Raw genomic sequence first — 20863 nt, forward strand, 5'->3', positions numbered from 1 at the left:
CTGGGGACCAGAAGCATGGGCAACCCCTGGGAGGTTGTTAGAAACACAGACTCCCAGGGCCCACCCAGACTTCCTGAACCGCGAGCCACAGTTTAACAGAGACCCAGGTGATTCACGCACACGTTAAAGCTTAGGGAGAACTAGTCTATCCTATCCATCTGGACACTTCCCAGAGTCCAAATTCAGCAGCTCCAGGCTGAAGGCAGATCCTTCCTCCAAAACATGAAGTCCTTCTTTGTTTTCCAACCCAGCGAATAGCTTCTATCTGGTGTATGGGGCGGGGGTGGGGTGTGTTATGCTGGGTTGGGGGGAAGGTCAACATTCCCAGCAAGTGGCTGCCTCATCTTATAACAGGCTCCCTCCTGCCCAGGGATACTGGAAAGACAGCATGTTCTATGTGGAAGCCAGCCTAAACTTCAGGGCCAGCCAACACAAAAAGGCTCCCTCCAAGGTCCACATGACAGGGCTCGCCCTGTCAAGTCTCTACCCTGTGTGCCCTTCCCCTGTTGCCACCAGCATGGCTCAGTACTGCCAGGGTCCCTACTCCAAAACTGAGAGTCCCTCTCTTAGGAGAGCATCAGGCCTGAACCCTGATGGTCCCTCTCCATGGAGAAGGGCGTCTTCGGAGCCCTGTGAGGGCCCCACTGAGTGAGAAACAGAGGGCAGCAGGAGCTCGTGGCTGCCAGTTCAGCTGCTGGATGTGACGGAAGTGGGCTCCTTGGGCGGTACCCTCAGTAAAATTCTTTGCTTCCTGGGCTGGGAAACAGCTTTGATGCATACTGTATTAGTCAGAATTCTCTCCACTGCAATCTGACTAGCTTGAGCCAAACCAGGATTTAGATAGTAGGAGAAGTGGGTGGTTTATTGAATCGAAAGAAGATCTAAAGGAAAAAGAAGAGTCTGGGGGATCTTAGGGGCTGGGAGCTGGGATTCCGTGCTCCCAGGACCCTGTCCTCCCTGCTGCTTTCTCAGCATCTCCTTCATTCGCCAAGCCTTCTCCACTTGGCAGGAGACGTCGCTGTAGGTGGTTCTGATAGGCGGCATCCCAGCTTAGCTGCCCAAGGGAAAGATGCTTTCTTTTTCCTAAGAATTCTGATCCGCCTAGACCCCGGCCTCATGCACGCTTTGGCCTATTTTTTTGTGGCCTAGGGCATGAGTCCCATTCTTGGCCCAGCCTAGGTTGTAGTCATGCGTATCAGGGGCTGAGTGATGAACAAGGCCATGAGTAGTCCCTAAAAGCATCAACTGGTTTAGCGTTCTTATCCCAAGTGAGTCTTTGGGCACATCAATGTGTGGGATGATGACTATGCACTAAAAAATATGAAGTGCCCCATGTCATTTTCACACCAACAAATTTGAGGGGGAGGGTTAGGCTTGGCTTTTTCTTCTATGCCCTGTGAGTTAACAGAGACATGATGATTTAATGAAGAGGTGATCTTAAAGAAATCCCAGCCCTGTCCTCCTAGCACAGCTGCTTTAGTTCAGGGCCTGGGGCTTTGACTTGGCGAGACGGTTGCATTCGGGGAATACCCCTTTCCCTCTCCTTTCCTCCTGTGAGGATTCTGCCATGCATGGCCTAGGCCGAAATCCACCACCAAATCTGAGAGTATGTGCACTCTGCCTGCAAGTACCACTGCGTTCCATTCTGCGCAATGGGTTCTTTGTTCTAACTTTATTTAAATGCACAGGCCATTTTCCATGTTGAAAACAGCTTGTCTATAGTTGTTCCCACAGATGCTTTATGGCAAAACAAATTGAAGAACTTTTCCTAATTTCTATTTGAATGATGTGTATTCCTTTACTTATCTTCAGAAATGTCAATACAGACTTAGTGGTGTACTTGATAGAAAACAAATAAGTAGACCCATTTTTAAGTTTATTATGACAATAATATCAAGGTTTATCATCCCGAAGAAGCGTCAGGTGCAAATCATCCATTGCTCCCAGTTCTGAGCAGAGCTTGGACAGTTTGCTTCTAAAAATAATAGTGGGACAAGCTCTGCTTAGATGTTGTCAAGAGCTTCCATGATTCCCTTGGGAAGCATTATCAGTAGACAGTGATGGTCTTGCCGCTTCCTTTTATACCCTATGTCAGCAGGTCTCCCACTCACGCACCTCAGTGTGGATTTATGCAGCTATGACCAGAGTTTAGGAGAGTCTGAATTGAATCACTGAATAGCAATGACTTGTTGGACTTAACCTACAGTTACCAGCTCTTCCAAGCTTGTGCTCTTCCATATGTGATGGCACGGAGCTCCCACTGAATTTAAGGGGGTGGGTTTGGGGGTGACTGAAGTTCAGCTCTGCAGAGGCCTGGAGATCTCCTACTCCATGGCCCTCTCCCCACCATCGCCTCTTCACACACCCCAACTCTCCACTCCCAACTGGCACTCCCAGGGCCCCACCTGTCCAAATAGGTCCTTGTGCAAATTAGGGAATCATCCTCCTTCCCCAAAACACCATATAACCATGTTCTGCTGGAAGACTGCCATGATAAAAATATGATAGGATGCCTAGGATAATTATGATATGAATGGTGTGCTAACCTTATATCCTCCTGTCCTAAAGAGATGCTCTGGGAAGTTCCTCCTCAAAAACTGCGCAGTTTATTCACTACCTTGGAAATCTGGCAGAGAGGGAGGGAATGAGATGCAGGTACAGGCTAGAGAGAATGACTTCCTCTTTGTAAAGTCAGGTTATTTTTGCTTCTGGAAAATCATTACCTGCTCCCGATTGGTCCCTTTCCAGTAAGCTATCATGGGTCTTTGGGAAAGTTACTGTAGAGCTAAGTTTACGGACAAATATTTACTTTTTAAAGTTATTGCAATGAGAGCCTTAAATAGTAGAGACATTTTCATTTTGAAAATATGGACTGGTTTTAGCATGTATGTTAGTGTACTTGTGTAGCTATTTATAGTGTCCAGAATCTTCCAATAGTCATTATCCCATTACAAGAATTCTATGAGAGGTTAACTCACCTTTGTATAAACATAGAGTCTGAGACAATTAGGGGATGAGAAACTCAACCAAGTTCACATGGCTGTACAGAGGGGCACAACTCACACTCAAGGTTGTGTTTAAAATATACAATTTACCATATATACATGGTCCATTACAAAGCCAAACAACTTCTGTAGTGTGCACTAGAAATCCACCCAGACCACACTCACACATCAAGAAGTGTGTCCTTAACAACACAGCTGATAGGATGACTCTGTACCAGAGCGGATCCGCCTTCAGTGAGATCCTGGATGTCATATAGGCCCACAGAGCCACTTCCCCATGGATCTATTTGCCATATGCATCACTGCCTCCCAGCCAAGCTAATTAGAATTCACATGCAAAGTTGAGTCGGGCAAGGCACTTTATAACAGAAGCGTGTTCAGGACACAGTTTTCCAGCCCTGCTTATACTTCCTATTCTCCTACCATTGGGGAACCAGGCAAAAGACTATGCTCTCACACGAGTGGACATTCAATTAGAGTTGGTAACCTCGGCACACTTCCAAGAGGTCCCCTTCTTCCATCTGTCAATCGATGGCAAACCCCCGGCTCCTTTGGAAAAGGGTGAGTGAGAACTTCTTGGAGAATATAAGTCTCTATGCCAGGATAAGCCCCCCCTGCCAAAGGGGTGGAAGCCCTTCAGAATGAAATATGTTCTACTTGTCCAGTGGCCGTGGGTGATAGTGGGTAGAGAAACGGGCACTGGGGTATCTAGATAGTTCACTGTCAGCTTAGATGTCAGACTGCCTCACAGTCTGTCTCTCTGCCCTTGAATCACCAGAGCCAGAGCATCTATTTAAAACAAGAGATGCTATCTTGAGTGACCGCTTGCAATAAGCACTTTGCACCGCTCTGGGTGCCCTGGCAATGTTATCTGATCCTTTGAAAACCAATTAGTACATATCTACCATCTCACACTTGGGCCTATAATGGCATTTCCTCTAGCTATATATTATGAGCTTGATATCACAGATACAGGAAGGGTAGAAGATTAAAATTCAGATTAAAAATTATAAAACCCAGAGAAACAAGAAGAAACATGAAGGGGTTTGGCTCAGCAGAAAATCTCCTTGGATGGTCTCAGAATCAAGAGTCCTCACCGCTCAGCACTCAGACCCAGAAAATCTTGTTCTGGGAGATTTGTCCAAGGGCTGCAGCCCCTGCTCTTTTGCAGAGAGGAGCCTTGTACCTCTCTGAAGGCACCTGGGATGCCGTTGGAATGGGGCTCCCACCACACAGAAGGCACAAGTGAAAATACAAAAATAAGGACTTTGTATCCAAGGTTTCATAAATAACTGGGGTGGCGGATATTAAATACGATGCAGAGTTACAGTTTGTTCTCCTCAAAGAGGATCTGGGCATAGACGGTGCTGGTGGGAATGCCTTTGGCAGCCTGGTGGGGCTTGATCAGCTCCAGCTCAGCATAGGTCAAGTTCTCTTCGGCAATCTTTGGCTATAAGACAAAACACAACACAATTTGAGCTGACTGCCGGGAGTTCAACATCACACATACATTCATCAGGCATGTATTTTCATAGCACTTTGGGGATTCAAAGGGAAACAAATGGACAAAAAATTTAAAAGGAAATGTAAAACCTAAATAACATAAGATAGATCTTGTTATCTTATACAGAACACTATGTCTTGCAAAAAACACTATGATTTATTTTTAAGTTGTCACAGAATACTAACAAAAAATTGATTAAACATGAGGCCACAAAGTAAACTTTAATTCTGAAAAGTAAAAATAATGTAACTACAGTCTCTCATCAAAAGGATAAACTAGAGGTAGAGACAGAAACAAAAAGTCCCCAAAACTGACAACAAAACTAGAATGCTACCATCTAGAAAATATAAGTGACTTAACCTGTATAAAACTGACATTTCTGCATATCTTGAAAATAATGATGAAGATATTACATGCCAGAACCTAAAGAATGTAGTACTCAGAGAAAAATCATAACCTTAAATATCTATATTAAACAACATGAATTAAGTGGACCAAGCATCCAACTGAAGTCAGTAAAAAAAAGGAACAAAATAAAGAAAAGCAGAAGGAAGAATGAAAAAAATAAACACTAGACTGTATAAGTCAGAAAATAGAAAACAGTAGAATAAACAAAAATACCCAAAAGCTTGTGCTTGAAAAACACCAATGAAACAAACAAGAAAATTAATCAAGATAAAAAGGGAAAAAGCAAAAATGAATCAAATAGGAAATGAGAAAGGACGTATAATAAAATGAAAGAAGTTTTAAAGCTTCAACTTTGTTCAACATATTGCAAAAACCTTGAAATACAGGGTAAAATGAGTACTAGTCCAGAAAAATATAAATTATGCACATTAACTCCAGAAAATGTCAATGTACTACCATCAAAAACAAAGAATGAAAAGAAAGGACCAGAGGAAGGAAGGCCAGAAGGCAGGCAAGACAATATTGCCAAAAGCACCAGGCACAGGCAGTTTGATAAGAGAATTTCTAAGAGAGATTCCCTTAAGGAACAGACAATTCCAATATAATTAAACTGATCCAGAGCATTACAGAAAAGGAAAAACTTCACATATTTTAGAACAATTTCATGTATTAGTATAAATTAGCATAAATCAGATTTACTCAGAGACTATGAAAAGGCACACTAAAGATAGATAATCATGTTCAAGTTGACTTTTTTCCAGGAATGCAAAGATGGTTCAATATTAGAAAAATCTATTAATATAATTCACAGTAGTAACAGAGAGAAAAACCATATGGTTATCTCTATAGATGCTGGAGAGGCATTTAATAAAAATTTTAAAATTTTTGTTAAAAATAATTCTTGATGGGCTTCCCTGGTGGCGCAGTGGTTGAGAGTCCGCCTGCCGATGCAGGGGACACGGGTTCGTGCCCCGGTCCGGGAAGATCCCACATGCCACGGAGCGACTGGGCCCGTGAGCCATGGCCGCTGAGCCTGCGCGTCCAGAGCCTGTGCTCCGCAACGGGAGAGACCACAACAGTGAGAGGCACGCGTACCGCAAAAAAAAAAAAAAAAAAAAAAAAAAATTCTTGATAATGTAGTCATAGATTTTTTTCTTACCATGATTAAGAAACATTATTAAAATAAAGAATAATTGGTGATCCAACTTCAGTCATATTAAAAATAAAGCTGCTATAATTAAAACGCTGTGGTATCAACAAATGAATAGACCTCCGTGGGACTGATGAAAACATTCAGTAATTAACCCAAATATTATTTTTCAATAAACGGTGTTGGGATACTCGGGTAGCCATTTGAAAAAAATCATATCCTTTATGTCATTCTTTACATTAGATAAATTCCAGATGAATTAAAATTTTAATATGGAAACTGAACTCATAAAAGTGTTAGAAGAATACGTGTGGGGAAATTTTCAAAAAAATAATCTCAGCATTTGGAAGGTGTTTCAAAGTCTAACACAAAATCCAGGAGCAACAGAAAAATGATATGTAAATTTTCATGCTGTATATTGCAGAATATTCTCTAAATAAAGTCAAAGGACAATTGAAAACATGAGCAAAATATTTGCAACTCACATGAAAGGGCCTTACAATTTAACAAAGATAATGGCCAACAGTCCATTAGAAAATTAAGCAAAGAACAAGAGACAGGACCAGAGAGTGCACAGGAAGAGAAACACAAAGACTCTTACACATATTGTGACTCAACCTCTCTCAAAATAAGACAAGAGAGATTTAAAATCACTTAGACATCAGTTTTTGTCTTTCAAGTTGACAAACAAACTAAAAGTTTTCCAAAAGAAACAGAAAGAAACAGGTCCTCTTGTATATTGTTGGTGGAAGTGTTTATTGGTACAAGCAAAAAACTGCAAACACTTCAGTGGACATCAATAGGAGCCTGATGCATTCATAATGGAGTATCCGGTACAGTCTTTAAAAAGAATGATGGAGCTGTATATGTATACTGTATGTTTTCCTATCATTTGTGTAGTGTATGGGAGTATATATACATGTATATATGTTATATACTCAGAAAACCCTTGGAACTCGCCTGGAAGTCAAGAACCTGGTCTCCAAGGTTCCCTCTGGGGAAGTAAATGGGGTGGCTGGAGAGAGGCTCAACCTTTATTGTAGACATTTGTTGGTACCTTTCCAATTTTCTAGATGGTACATTATTTAAACAGCACATTAATTAATTTTAATTCACAATTAGAAAAATAAAAGCTGGTCACTAATTTATAGTCGTAAAAGACACATCACTTTCATTTAAGCAGCCCTGCTTTTGTTTTTTGGCTGCTTTGGCTGTGTTGTCATTGTTTTATTTTTATTTTGGGGGCTATACCTTGGTTAACTCACCAGAATTCAGGACAAATAAATCGTACACATTCGATTTAAGTTTCTTAAAAAGTATGCCAAAAGCAAAAAGCCTCTTTTCTTTTGAGATAAAGCATCACACTAGAGGACAGGGAGCAAGAGACAGAGAGAATGTAAAGAACTCCTTACGGCCAGTACTGACTGGTCAGGGGCGACCGCTGAGCGACCTTCAAAATTGTCTGGCCCTTTTTAAATTTCAACGTTAAGGACAATTATAGGGATCAGAGCCTCCTGCTTGTCTTTTGATACCAAAAATCTTTACGTTGTTTCTTAGTCATCCATATCTTACCAGCCAACAAAAACACCATTTACATCTTGCCTTTCGGTTTAATTACATTTCACATTATAATGATTCCATTTAGAAATGCCATGTGTCCTCAAATAAGCACACAAAAGCCAACTCATGTAAATTTTAGAACCAAGATTTATGAAATCATATTGTCCAGGTGTTTTATTACATTACTTTGAAATTGCATTGTTTTCTAGTGTAGATTATCTGTTTATTCTTTTTTTTTTTTTAACTGTTTATTCTTAAGTTATTCCATTACGTTTGGATATGAAAAATAACACTAGCTTTCTCAATACAGGTCACCAGGCTGGCTTGGCTGATGTGTTGTTTTCATACATTTTTATGATGTTCCTATAGTAAACATAATTTAATAAAGCCAAAGCACACTAAATAAATAATTGCATCTAGAAAAGCAATAAAAACAAATAAAATTAGTACTTTCATAAGTGGAAAGGTACTTCAATTACTGCTACAAGCAACAACCCACCATAAAATGTGTAGAATCATTTCCCTTATGCATATTTCTGGAATATAATAATTTGATTGAAGATATGAGGCAGCACACAGGAGGCTCTGAATTGTGAAGTGTATACAGTTTCCAACAGGAGATGCATAATATTAGCCCTTGGCACCTTTAAAGAACGTATTGTTTTTCTGGCATGCATCCTTGGCTATCCCCATCAACCATGTTCTTAATTACATTTCCCAGCTTGTTTAACTAGAAATAAATTCCTAACAGCCACTGAAATGGGCAAAATGTAGACTCCTCACCAGTTTTCACCCAGCTACCTTTCTTTGCACTGACGCTTTAGTGGAAGGTTTAGGTGCATTAAGAAGTAGCTTAGAGAAAATTAATGGCGTTATCAGTGAGACCAGGTAAGACTGTAGAACTGGTAGTAAAACTGGGAGCCAGGAGCAGAATGTAAAGGTTAAAGTGGGCAATTGCAATGAGGCAGAGGCAGGGTGAGGGGACCTGCTGCAGGGTCCCACCCGTATGTCAGGTGATGTCCGCCATCTTGCCAACACAAACCTGTTTGGATTTAAGATAAGGAATCACTCCTAATGTGTATGGCAATTCAAGAACTGGAGTACAGTGAATGTATCTCCGAAGGTGAATCAAGACATACTTCTGTTAGTTCCCTGACAGCTTCTGGCCCTCAAATGACCCTCTCTTCAAGCCCCCGTCCCGTTCCTGGTGGTGCAGGAAGTACATGGGGCATCAGCACTCAAGAAGACCAAATTTAATACTCTTGAACTGGCTTTTCACAAACACACCTGCAGCAGCTCTCGATTGCACTGGAAAACACAAAGGAAACTGTGGAAGGTACGGCTTCCAGGCCTCAGACATGAGCTCTACACTTAGATCTGCTGTTGCTGTGTTCCCGGAAACAGAAGGGGGCTGGGGACCAATAGCTGGAAGTTCTGGTAGGGTCCTTTAGAAGAGGCTCCAGAACTTTCTAAACATGTGAGAAGCAATAGTGCCATTTCCTCTTTCCCAGGACTGTTTGGTTTTACTTTCTTTTCCCTTTCACCCAGCCTGAAGAGACTCCTGGTCCATTTCTCTTTCTACTCCTCCAACAGAGGCCTGGTATTTAGTGTCAACTGCTTGGAGTCTCGTAGGTTCTAAACCCCTTTGTTTTATGTGCCTTTAATCTCACTTTTCATACATTTCCTCCTAGTCATGAAGAATCCACTCCCTAGTCTGGAATGGGATTCTATGAGCAAGGGGGGGTGGAGGTTCGGAGGTAGACACGTGTCACTGCACCCAAGGAAGGTGAGAATAAAAGGAAATTCTCCCAGTTCAGTGAAAGTGTTCACGGCAAGGAGGTGAGGAGACAGGCCGTCACCCGGTGGCTGCCTGCAGAGCGTGGGTGCAGGAGGAATTGGGTCAAATGCCAGCTGTGGGACCTTGGGCCAGTTCCATCACTGGCACTCAAGGACCTACCTTGCCGATGTAAATGAAGATTTAAATGAGATGATGTATGGAATGATTCTGGCACCACTGGGCCTACCCCACAGAAGACGCTAAACGCGTGCCTGTTGAATGAATAAATGTTCTGGTGTCATCATTTTTCTCTAGAGTGTCAGCTCAAATATCCATTTGTGTGCCTTCTGAGATCTTCATGAGTTACCAACAACTATGTGAACTAAGTAGTCCTGGATATCTTCTGACACATAAGGAAGAGATTCTAGAAAATTAGTTGTTATGGGCTGAATTGTGTCCCTGCAAAATTCATATGTTGAAGCCCTTACCTGCAATACCCCAGAATGTGACTATATCTGGAATCAGGGTTTTTAAAGAGGTCATTCAGGTAAAATGAGGTCATTAGAGCGGGCCCTAATCCGAGATGACTTGTGTCCTTATAAGAAGAGGACATTAGGACTCATATACATATAGAGAGAAGACCATGTAAAGACACAGGGAGAAGATGGCCATTTATCAGTCAAGGCAAGAGGTCTCAGAAGAAACTAGCCCTGCAGACAACTTGATCTCAGACTTCTAGCCTCCAGAACTGTGAGAAATATTTGTTTAAGCCACCCAATCTATGGTACTTTGTCTGACAGCTGAGCAGACCGATAGATTAGTCAGGATGGTGAGACAGAAGAGAAGAGAAGAGGGAATGGGCTGCCTTAGTGGGAGAGGACTGGGGTGGGTGCATGTAATAAGTCACTGCATTTTATGTCAGCATGGGAGGAGAGCCATCCTCTCCTCCTATTCGGTGAGGAACAACATTGGAATAAAGAGGCTCTAGGACTCTCTCATATGGCACAACTCCCACCCCCCAAGACACACACACACACACCTCCCACCCCCGCAGTCCTGCCCCCCACGGCGTAGCTGGACCCTGGGCTGCAACAGACCTAGCTGCATTGCTGGGCCATATACCTATTAGCTTTTAGGAAACATGGGATGGGGATGCTGGCATTTATATCCTGCTAAGAAGGGCCCTTGGCTCCAGCCACGAGAAGGAGGCTACTGCAGGCAGCAACCGAGGCCCAGGCACGGCTGCCTCCATGTGAATAATGGGTTGCAAGACAGTCTTGCCCTCTGAACTGAATCCAGGGCACAGACAGAGCCCACGCTTACCCTCATCTTTACAACTGAGCAAACAGAGCTCTGAGCGTGCAGCAGTCAGCTTTATCGAATCAGGTTGCTTTTGCCCGAATCCCCGTGCACCCACCTGCCCCTCCCCAGCTCTCCCTGAAGCCACTGCTTTTGTTGCCATTTCTCCTGCAGCTGATATAAGGAGAAGCAAACCTCAGGAAAAGACTTGGGCGAGGTTTAGCAAGTGTTGAGTAGAAGACAGATTGAAATCCCACAGAAAAGGGCTCCTTGATCCAGGGAAGTGATAATACATCTGTGCGCTCAGACCTTCTTGGGCAAGGTGTCTTGTCTCTTCCCAGTGAAACATAAATGGAATTAATTTTGAGACTTGTGGCAAAAAGAATGGAAACCAGGTTCCACATGCTCAAGATGTGGAGCCTCTTGGTCTCAGGAAACCAAGGCCCTGAGGTTTAGGTTAACTGAGGGTTGAAATTCACTCCATGCTCAGCTTTCCCAAGAGGGTGCAGGGCTGTTCCAACAGCACTGGGGAGCCCTTCTGCAATGTGTGTTCAGAAGGGGCACTCTTCTATAACCTACATGAAAGCGCCATATGCACTAGCGGTGGCCCTAGCCTGTGCCCAGACATCTTGTTGTAACAGACAAATAAATGACAATGTTTCAAAATAAAATGAAATACATAAAATAAACCATGATTTTGGAAATTCCTACTCCCAGGGCTAAGTGGAAGTGGCCAGATGGTGTGGGGCAGTGACCTGTGATCTCCGGTAGCTCTCAGCAATCATGGCAGCCTGGAGTCTGCTGCCTCTGGTACGGAGAAAGAGGACCCAGCCCACTGTGGGTGTAGGATTGGGTGGGGCTCAGGATATGGGTGTCAACACGAGCCAGAAGCAGGGCTAGATTTATTCTTTCACAGTACCTTCCTCTCGGATCTTTCTGGTGTGTTGTTTGGAATATCAAAGAAGTTCTTTAGCAATACGTGTTGTAGGTTGCAAGCCCCCAAGGGAAGGCACTGATATACTTTGGACATCCTGCCACTGCTAAGAGTGCCAAGGCTTATGCTCTAGATGCAAACTATCCCACGTGACTTGCTTTCAATCTTCCTCCCAGGTTCCCCTCCTGTAACGTCCCAAGCAGGCGAGGGGAGCTCAGGTTTCAATTTATGCTGGATCCCTCGGCATGGAATTCCCTCTCCCCTCATACACAAGGTGGACCCCTCCTTCTTCAAAACCCAACCAAGCCCTCGGTGAGGCCTCCCGGACACTATCTTTGGCCACATCTTCCTCCATACCACTGCCCAACCTTGTGAGGTCTTCTGAGATTGCAGTGGGATCCACCATGACATATTCCGCCCCCCCCTCTAATAATAGTAATCATCAAACTGATCACTGGCCAAAGAATGAAGAGATTTTATAATAAATTCTTGTTTATTTATTTACATAAATAAATATTTAAACCTTTCTAAGCATGCTCCTGAGCTATGTTCTCCAACACAGGCAACACCCCATAACCCCCCAGCCCACAGGTTCACGCACGCACCGTGCACCCCCAGCCCTAGGATTACAGATCTGCTCACACCTCTCACTATGCCTTCCAGGGACACCAAGGAGATTTTTATTTCACTTTTTAATTGAATTTTCTTAAAAGACATGCAGTAAAAGTGACTTTTTAGGGGGATCGTTGTATGCATCTGAACACAAGTACAGGTTTCTGGGCCCAGGACACAGGACGGTCCCATCACATGCCCTCACGCTTTCCTCTGAGGTCATGTCCTCCCTCCAACCTGACCATGGGGGGCAACCTGATCTGTGTTCTGTCACTATGGTTTTCTCTCTTAGAGAATGTCATATGAAAGGCATCATACGGTACGTAACCTTGTGGGATCAGCTTTTTTTCTCTCAGCATAATTCCCTCACATTTCATCCAAGTTGCTGCATGTATCAACAGTTTGCTCCTTTCGATTGTAAGGAGTATTCCATGGTGTGTCACATGCCACACTTTGCTTATACATTCACCTGCCGAAGAACATTTGGGTCGTTTTAAGTTTTTGGTGGTTATGAATCGAGCTGCTATAAATATTCTTTGCAGGCTTGTGTGTCATGTGTCATTACTCCAGGGTAAACACCCAGGAATGGGGTTGCTGGGTTGCATGAAAAGTAGGTTGAACTTCAAAAGAAACTGCCATACTATCTGTCCAAAGCGTCTACACCATTCTTCCCTCCCTCCAGCAATATCTGAGTTTTAATTGCTCTGCATACAGGATGGCACTTGGTGTTGCCCGTATTTTTTACTTTAGCCATTCGAGTAGGTGCTAGTGATCCAGTAATTACTATTTCACTGTCCCCGAGGGACTCACCAATTCTAGACTTGAACTCAAGTTCTCACTGACGGCCACTGAGCCAGATTAAATTCCCACACAGCACGACATCCCTTCAGAAGAACTGGGAAAGGATTATCACACAGACCAGTTTTCTGATGCAGTGATGGAATCTTCTGGACTCCAGCCATAACAAAGTGAGTATGCAAGTTTCAAAGTCTGAAGCACCATGTCTCCCATCCCCTATCCTTCTGTTCTGCCAGTGAGGAGACGCTGCTACAGCAGACGACGGCCTCCAGGCTGCACCTCCCACTTCTCATTTAAGCCCCACTTACCCCCAGTTTTAGGGTGATGATTATGGGACATATATCTATGGGGAAGGATTTACTGGATAAAACTAGCACCAGAAAAGTCGACCCCCAAAAGGCAGAAGTTGTGTAACTCTTGGGAACACACCTTACTTCGAGCTCCTAACTGGAAGTTTCTTGAGTGTTTCATTTTGTAGGTGTGTTTCTGGGATTCAAGCCAAGAATGAACTTTCCTACTAGGACAGAGAGAGATTTAACATTCTATGCAGACTCCTGCGAAACAACACTTTTTCACAGAGATCACAGTTGGACGTGCGAGTTGAATTAAATTGCAGGAATAAAAGAAAAATGCAATTGCAGCCACTGCAAGTTCTCCAATGTCAGAAGTTCAATTGGGTAATACCATTACCGCAGCAACAGATCAATAACTAGGACATGGGATGTTTATGCTAACGTCACCTTAGAGTTTAAAAATGTGATTGCAGTTCTACTGAGTTGCACGATCAGGAATCTATTTACCCAAGAGAGAATTACATATTACCCATATTATCAAGGGCAGACTTCCTCTTCCCCCTTTGAGATAAGTGCTCATTTTTTATTCAACAGAGGAGTACCTGCTAAAACAAACTCTCGCCTCCCAATATCCGTACACATGCAACTATGGCCACTGGGGTGAGGGATGCTGTGCATTCAGTGAAGCTCTATCTGATGGAGGGCCCTCAATGAATACCTGTAGGTCCCAACTCAGGAAAGAAAACTCTGTTGTGGTCCTTATATGTCCTGTAAGAATCAACATGCCTTGGAAAGGAACTTGACTTAATTTTGAGTTCCAAAGGCCTGCTGACTGTTTATGTTTATATGTTTATTTATATTTAAACATATTATAGAAAGAAAAAGTAGAGTTCCCTGGTATGCACGTTAAATTAAAATAAAGAATCAAACTGAACAAACGAGACACCTTTCCAAGACAGAGATGTTAAACTGTGGTATGAAGGACACAATCCAGAAGTGACTTTGGGAGGCGACAGAGGATGGGGGTTGAGAAGTGGTCCTTCCGAGACAGAACTCAGGAAATGTCAACTAATCTTCACCAACTCAGTCAATCCTCACATACCAGCCCTGAGGTATGCGAGGTGGAGCCAACGGCCATGCCCACTTTACAGAGGGGCAAACAGGCTTTAAAAGGCAGGAACATCACTCACAGTCCTGCAGCCATTGCTGGATGGGGTCTGGACTCAGAGCCAGGCAGGCCTGCCCAGAATCCACCCTCTGCTCATGGGCAGTGCCCCACACTTAAAAGTACAGGGCCAGCCGCAGTGACTAAGGCTCTGGTGTGGACGCCTGGTACCCAGGTGAGCCAACCAGGCAGACAGCAGACCTTGAAATCCCAAGGGGGAAAAGAGTAACCTTCCAAAGACAAGGGGAAAGCTTCACTGGCACAAATCTCAGGAGAGTGTGTTTTCAGAACAGGTCTGTACTGCTCAGTGGGCAGGTGAGCTCCAGCTAAAGGGGAAGTGGGGCAAGGAGAGCTGCCCCATGCTCATCAGAGGCCTGGCTTGGTGTGGAGGGACAGAGTACTTGAGGGTGTGGCTCCAAGAGCAGACACGTGGTGCTGACACTGATGAGAGGATGATGAAGGAGGAGGGAATCCCTTCAGGTGATCACTTGTCTCGCTCCACAGTCTCACCCACAAAGGTCTCTTAACCTCCAAGGACGGAGCAAGTGTGCCTCTTACCAGCATGGGATGGAAGTGACAAGGGTGCAGGCTCTGCTTTGGCCAGGCTGCGTGTGAGGTGGCAACAGACTCTTGATTAGAGGTGCCCATTGAACAGGTAGAAATATGAAGCCAAGTGTCAATGGGGTAGGACTGGAAAATCCAGGGGAATTTTCCGAGGTACCCGCTGGAGCCACATGCCAGGTCTGCTCTCACTGTCTCCTTGGGGCTGAGGTCAGTGATCCAATGGGACCTCTCCCTCAGAGCTGGGAGCTGGAATCCAGCTGCGTTCTCACATCCAGCAGGCAGCTGTGACTGCCGACTTAGATGCAGCTTGACAATCTGAGCCAGGACCCAGAGATCAGGACCCTTCATTGCTGTGCACGGAGATAGAGGCACTCTCTGAGGCCCACTTCCTTTGTTGTTTCAGCCACCTATAAGCCTTGCAATTATATCTGCCTACCTCACACCCAGCTTCCCTTCCACACGGTTACTCGGTGACTAATGGTCAATAACCCAGTGTTCTCTAGGACTTTGGAAGGCTTAGAAAGGCTCTGTAACTCAGCAGAGAAGCCTTGGATGGAGATGAAGATTTTAAAGTCTTATCCAGGCGTGTTGGCACCTTGGGTTGGATGAAGTCATTCGGAAATCATGAGCTGAGCAAATTCACATCATGCTCCTGAATCTGGAGAATTCAAAGGCTGTTTAGCAAAGTGCGTTACCAGAATGAATTTGACATGACAGGAAGTCACATGCCCCTGGCTAATTGCTCTGAGGACAGACAGAAGTGACCAGCTTTAGAAAGTGCTGAAGCTTTGCACTGAAAGGCCTGAGGCATTACAAGTCATCAGACAGATGGATATCTCTAGATTTCACCAACATATGTTTTGGAAGCTAAAATGTGATTATAGATAACGCTCTTGGGGAGGGTCCTGATACATGAAACTTTTCACAGTGGCACAGTGAGAGCTCCATGATCTAATACAGTCACATATTTTCTCTTCCCCGTGGACCACAGATGTATGTTTTCCCAGCTGCCTTCCAAAATTACTTTTCCTGGCAGTATTATTCAAGAGAATGCTTATGCTTCGAAAAAGAAAGTGTTTGGTTACCTACAACATAGGAGTCCACTCTGAGAGTCTTCAATCTTGAACACTCTTGAGCTTCTAATCAGCTGCAATCTTTAACACTTTTCTAGATTCATCAGATTGGGCAAGGGTCTGTCTAGGGGTACTTAAGAGCATGGACTCTCGGAGACTGAAAGACTGCTATTTACTGGCTGTGTGACCTTAGGTAAGTTACTTAACCACTCTGTGCCTCTGTTTCCTCATCAGAGGCACAGGATTCATAAAGTGGGATTAATAATAGTACCTATCCCATGGGGTTATTTTGAGGATTAAATGCATTAATATATGTAATGTACTTAGAAAATTGCGTGGTAGCTCAACAGTAAATGCTACACAAGGGCTCAACTATGACTACAACTTTTATCATAGAAACGAACAAGTGTTGCTTTAACAATTTCCCTTTGAAATATTTAGAGGCAGAGAACTGAAGATATTCAGAGGTCATTTGGAAAACATCATGTACCAGATGCTGCTGGATGCCACTGGACCTCAGAAACCAAGGCAAAGAAATGGGAGGCTTGGGCTCAATAGCTAGCAAGCGACAGAGCCAGCGCAAGAGCTGGCCTATAACCACACCACTCAGGTCCATGCGAGTGGTGACTTTGTCAAACTTATCCATTGCTGCACCCAGTGGTGTGCAGGGAAATTGCTGAGCAACTGGCCCTCCAAGAAGAAAACTCTCTTTTGTAGCATTTGCTGATTTACATGTGTAAACCCTCCCGCAATGGCTGATTTCAAGATGCCGAAGAGATCTGTTTTCTCTAGTGGATAGGAGTGGGCTGGGGCACGCCATTGTTTATAACTTAGCTCCTAGGAAGATACCTGACCCAGGTGCTACCTGGCACACAGGAGTTACTCAATGCTCATTTTTAAATGAATGAGTGAATGAATGAATAAGACAAAATGAAAGAAAACCAGTCTGACACTCATTAAAAACTGTTCTGTGGATATCCTTGGTCCCAGGAATGTAGGGAGGGGATGCTCTCAGAAATCATGGGCAGAACCATGGGACTCATTTCTCTTTCAGCCTATCTAGGGTTTCCATGAGGACAGTCTACTGAGAAGTAGGATGCCTGGGTTCTACTACTTGGAATCATATAAAATTTGCATATGGCTTTCAACTATATGGTTTTAAAGATAGATGATAGATAGATATAGATAGATAGATGATAGATAGATAGATAGAAAGATATTCTACACTGGGGAGGGTATGAGGAAATGTTCACTCTCATCCTTTGTTGGTGGGAGAATAAAATAAGAAAATACTTTTGGAAGGTAATTGGGCAGAATCTATCAAAATTGAAAATGCAGATATACTTTCCCATCGTAATCCCATTTCTAAAAATCTCTCCTATAGAAACACCATTAAGCAAATTTGTATTTGAAAGGATGTTCACTAGAGCATTGATCCAAAGAGTTAGAAATTAGAGTTGGGACTGATTAAAGAAACAATGATGCCATAACACTTTGCAGTCATGAGAAGAATGGGGTAGATCTATATGTACTGATATAGAAATAAGAGCCTGATATATTGTTAATGAGAAGACAATTCAACGTGTGAATATTTTGTTTAGGATTGTTTTTAGGGCACACACAGAAATGGATTTGTCATAATCCGTGGACAGGACCTACAATGACTGTGGGTCAACTGTACATACGCTTTGGGAATATACACATATATATGGATTTAAGTTTATATGTACATAGAAAAATACTTAGAAGAATATAAGCCAATCTCCTAACAGAAGCCACCTATTAGGAGGCCCAAGGAAGAATTTTACTTTCTGTTTTAACAAACAGAGATCCTGAATTGCCAGCCTTACTCCTGCACCCCACGCAGTATTACCATTACAGCTTTCATCATGAAAACCCATCCAGTAAAGTCAGGACAGAAAACACCCTCGACCCAGTGGCCTAGGACTTTACTGAGTGCTTTTGATGAAAGGCAGCAGACCCCAGAGTCCAGCGAGGAAGAAAAGGGACTGGGGGCCAAGTGCCTGGTCAGATCCAGCTCTGCCACTTCCTGGAGGGGGAGTTTGTGCTGGTCCTCCTTCCCTATGCCTCCCCTGCCTCATCTATGAGATGGACACATTACAATGCATAGGTCAGAGTCATCCCAATGTCCATGTTGGTAAACACTGGGATAGTGCCTGCATGGGCAAGTGCCGTCAAAGTGAAGTGTGTGTATCATCACCGTCATCACCATCACCACCACCACCATCATCGCCGTCACAATCACCATCATCACCACCAGCATTATGTTCTAGACACAATGTACAGGCAAGCATTAGGAGCAAATACAAAATAGGAGGAGGTATACTAGCTTATTCGTTGGATTCATATGTAATGTGGGCAATGGGCACATATGACTGAATTCATAGTTCGTAGTCATCATCTTTTCATGCACACTGTAATCTTAATTCACAAGACTGTGTCTCATTGCATCACATGTACTTGTTGGAATTTATAAATTCAGCTTTAGGAACTTATAATAATAAATGAGAATTGAAGCTGGCTAGGGAAACAAAATCCCCTAAATGTACCATTAGTTTGTCATGAACTCAGAGTTTCACACAGAAATTTTCTTCCTGATATTCTGGATGCCTACCTTGATGCTACAGATAGGTTGATGATGTTTTTCTTTCTTTTCTTTTATTCCAAAATGGCACTTCATTTCTAGTATTCTCTATTTGAGACTGAAAAAGTCTTTTAAAAACAACTCCGGGGCTTCCCTGGTGGCGCAGTGGTTGAGAGTCCGCCTGCCGATGCAGGGGACGCGGGTTCGTGCCCCGGTCTGGGAAGATCCCACATGCCGCGGAGCGGCTAGGCCCGTGAACCATGGCCGCTGAGCCTGCGCGTCCGGAGCCTGTGCTCCGCAACGGGAGAGGCCACAACAGTGAGAGGCCCGCGTACCGCAAAAAACAAACAAACAAACTAAAAAAAACCAAAAAAACCTGAAGTTTTAAATGAAATAGGCTTTTTTTAAAAAAATATCAAATGTGAGCACAAATGATATTGTTCCAGGAGATTACAAAAATAAAATAGAGTGAAAAAGTTAAAAAAAAAATTTCCCAGCAGTGCAATGATCCCAGCAATGAAGTGCCCAATAAAGGCAGCAAATCAGCTGAGCCGAGATGCAAAACAAGCTACCACTCTGAAGGGACATTCCCTGCAGACACACAGAGATGGCCCTGCCCCAGAGTGGGCCCAGGACCCCCGGGAGCAGCGTGGGCCTGTGCAACCAGGCAGGGTCACTCAGGGGACTGGACCTGCTGGGCTTCCAGGCCTGCCTCCAGCCTGGACCATCCTCGGGCCCAGCTCACCTCTCTGCTGCCTGTTCACCTTTGTCAGGGGGCTCCAAGGCTCCTGTCCCCATAGCACCTCGTACACTGCCTGTCAACACTGAGTGGGAGACTGCAAAATGATCCAAAGGAATCTGTGATGCAGCAAGTTGGAGGAACACAGCTCCAAGGTGGTCAATTCCGAAATCACCTCCCTCCTGAGAGCACAAAGCCACACTACCCTTCTAGAACAGGGCAAGGCAGACTCCCTCTGCATCACTTCTAGAGGATTCCTGTCATCTCCCAAAAGGGGGTTCCCAAGGAGTGCTTAAGGTGCTACCAGTCTTAAAAGACTCCTGAAAGTAACGGCTTCACCTGGCCCTTCGTTAATAACATCAGAGCCTCGACCAACCTCCACTGGCCTGTGATGAAGCTGAGAAGCATCCAGCCCCGTAGCTGTTTTTAGACAGTGCGAAGCACAGGGGGGCCTCGGCACGGACCTCGTGGCCTGCGGGGAAGTGACAGCCCTGCATCAGGGCTGAGTCTCTAATATGAGATGTTCCCACTGCCACTTTGGGGAGGCCTGATCTCGCCTCCTTGGTGATCACATCCCACTTACGAAAGGCCCAGCCACCTGCCCTCCCCCGACTGAAGGGAGCCCCTGAAACGAAATGACTTCTGTTTCCCCCACTCTCATCCCTTCCGAAGCCCGGGCATCTATTCTTCCCTCCAGTCGACATACATAACTCCCCGTGACAATAATGGGATGTGCATGGGTACCGAGGGGGGCATAGAATTTTTATCTCTGTAAAAATGGTACTAGCGTGGTACAAGCAAAGTTTTTGTTTTCTTCCCAAGGCTTTTACTTGGGGAGATATATTGTTCATGTGCTTGTGGGTTTTTCCTTCTTTTTAATTTCAAATCGAGATTATGAACATATTTTATGCAGGTTAATATATTCTTTTCATGCAAAATTTAACTGAAACCAGTGCTAGTACACTTAACAACAACAAGAGAAATTCTTCAGCTTATTATAAACATCCTTCAAGAAACTTGAAATGCGTGTCCTCTGGAAATAATTTTGCTGGGATTTGGGTTATTATTAAAATCCTCTCAGAATTCTATCACTGGTGTCTAATGTGCCTCAAAGCCCTTTTCTGCTACTGATCAGAGAAAAACCCTTTTTGGTCTTGCAAGTACACTGTCGATAGTGAAAACTGAACTGGAAGAGGGGGCTTCTTTCCTGACACCAGGCAAACACTCAATAGGGCTGGCATCTCAGTCCTGGGCTGACCACTGGGTGCAAGGCCCACTCCTAAGACAGGTTCCCTTCAACTATGATGGAATGAACCTCATCCCTCTGTTTTAAGTGCTCTGATCTTTCAGATTCCATGAGAGGAGGCAGGCTTACTG

The 20863-nt window shown here is 44.1% G+C and overlaps 1 protein-coding gene across 2 annotated transcripts in view; it reads right to left on the reverse strand.

Annotated features, from left to right (window-relative positions):
* Positions 1 to 1859: 1859 nt before the first annotated feature.
* VSTM4 (V-set and transmembrane domain containing 4) overlaps positions 1860 to 20863 on the reverse strand; it is an 87528-nt gene continuing 68524 nt past the window's right edge. For both annotated transcript variants that reach the window (XM_022564492.3, XM_089897810.1), the window contains one exon: positions 1860 to 4455. In XM_022564492.3, coding sequence (XP_022420200.1) covers positions 4330 to 4455 — 126 coding nt within the window. In that variant the 3' untranslated portion in view covers positions 1860 to 4329. The remainder of the gene's footprint in view (positions 4456 to 20863) is intronic.

This window comes from Delphinapterus leucas, chromosome 16, assembly GCF_059928025.1.
Source record: "Delphinapterus leucas isolate spDelLeu-1000000601 "Yukka" chromosome 16, BTC_Dleu_Yukka2, whole genome shotgun sequence".
Classification (NCBI taxonomy): domain Eukaryota; kingdom Metazoa; phylum Chordata; class Mammalia; order Artiodactyla; family Monodontidae; genus Delphinapterus; species Delphinapterus leucas.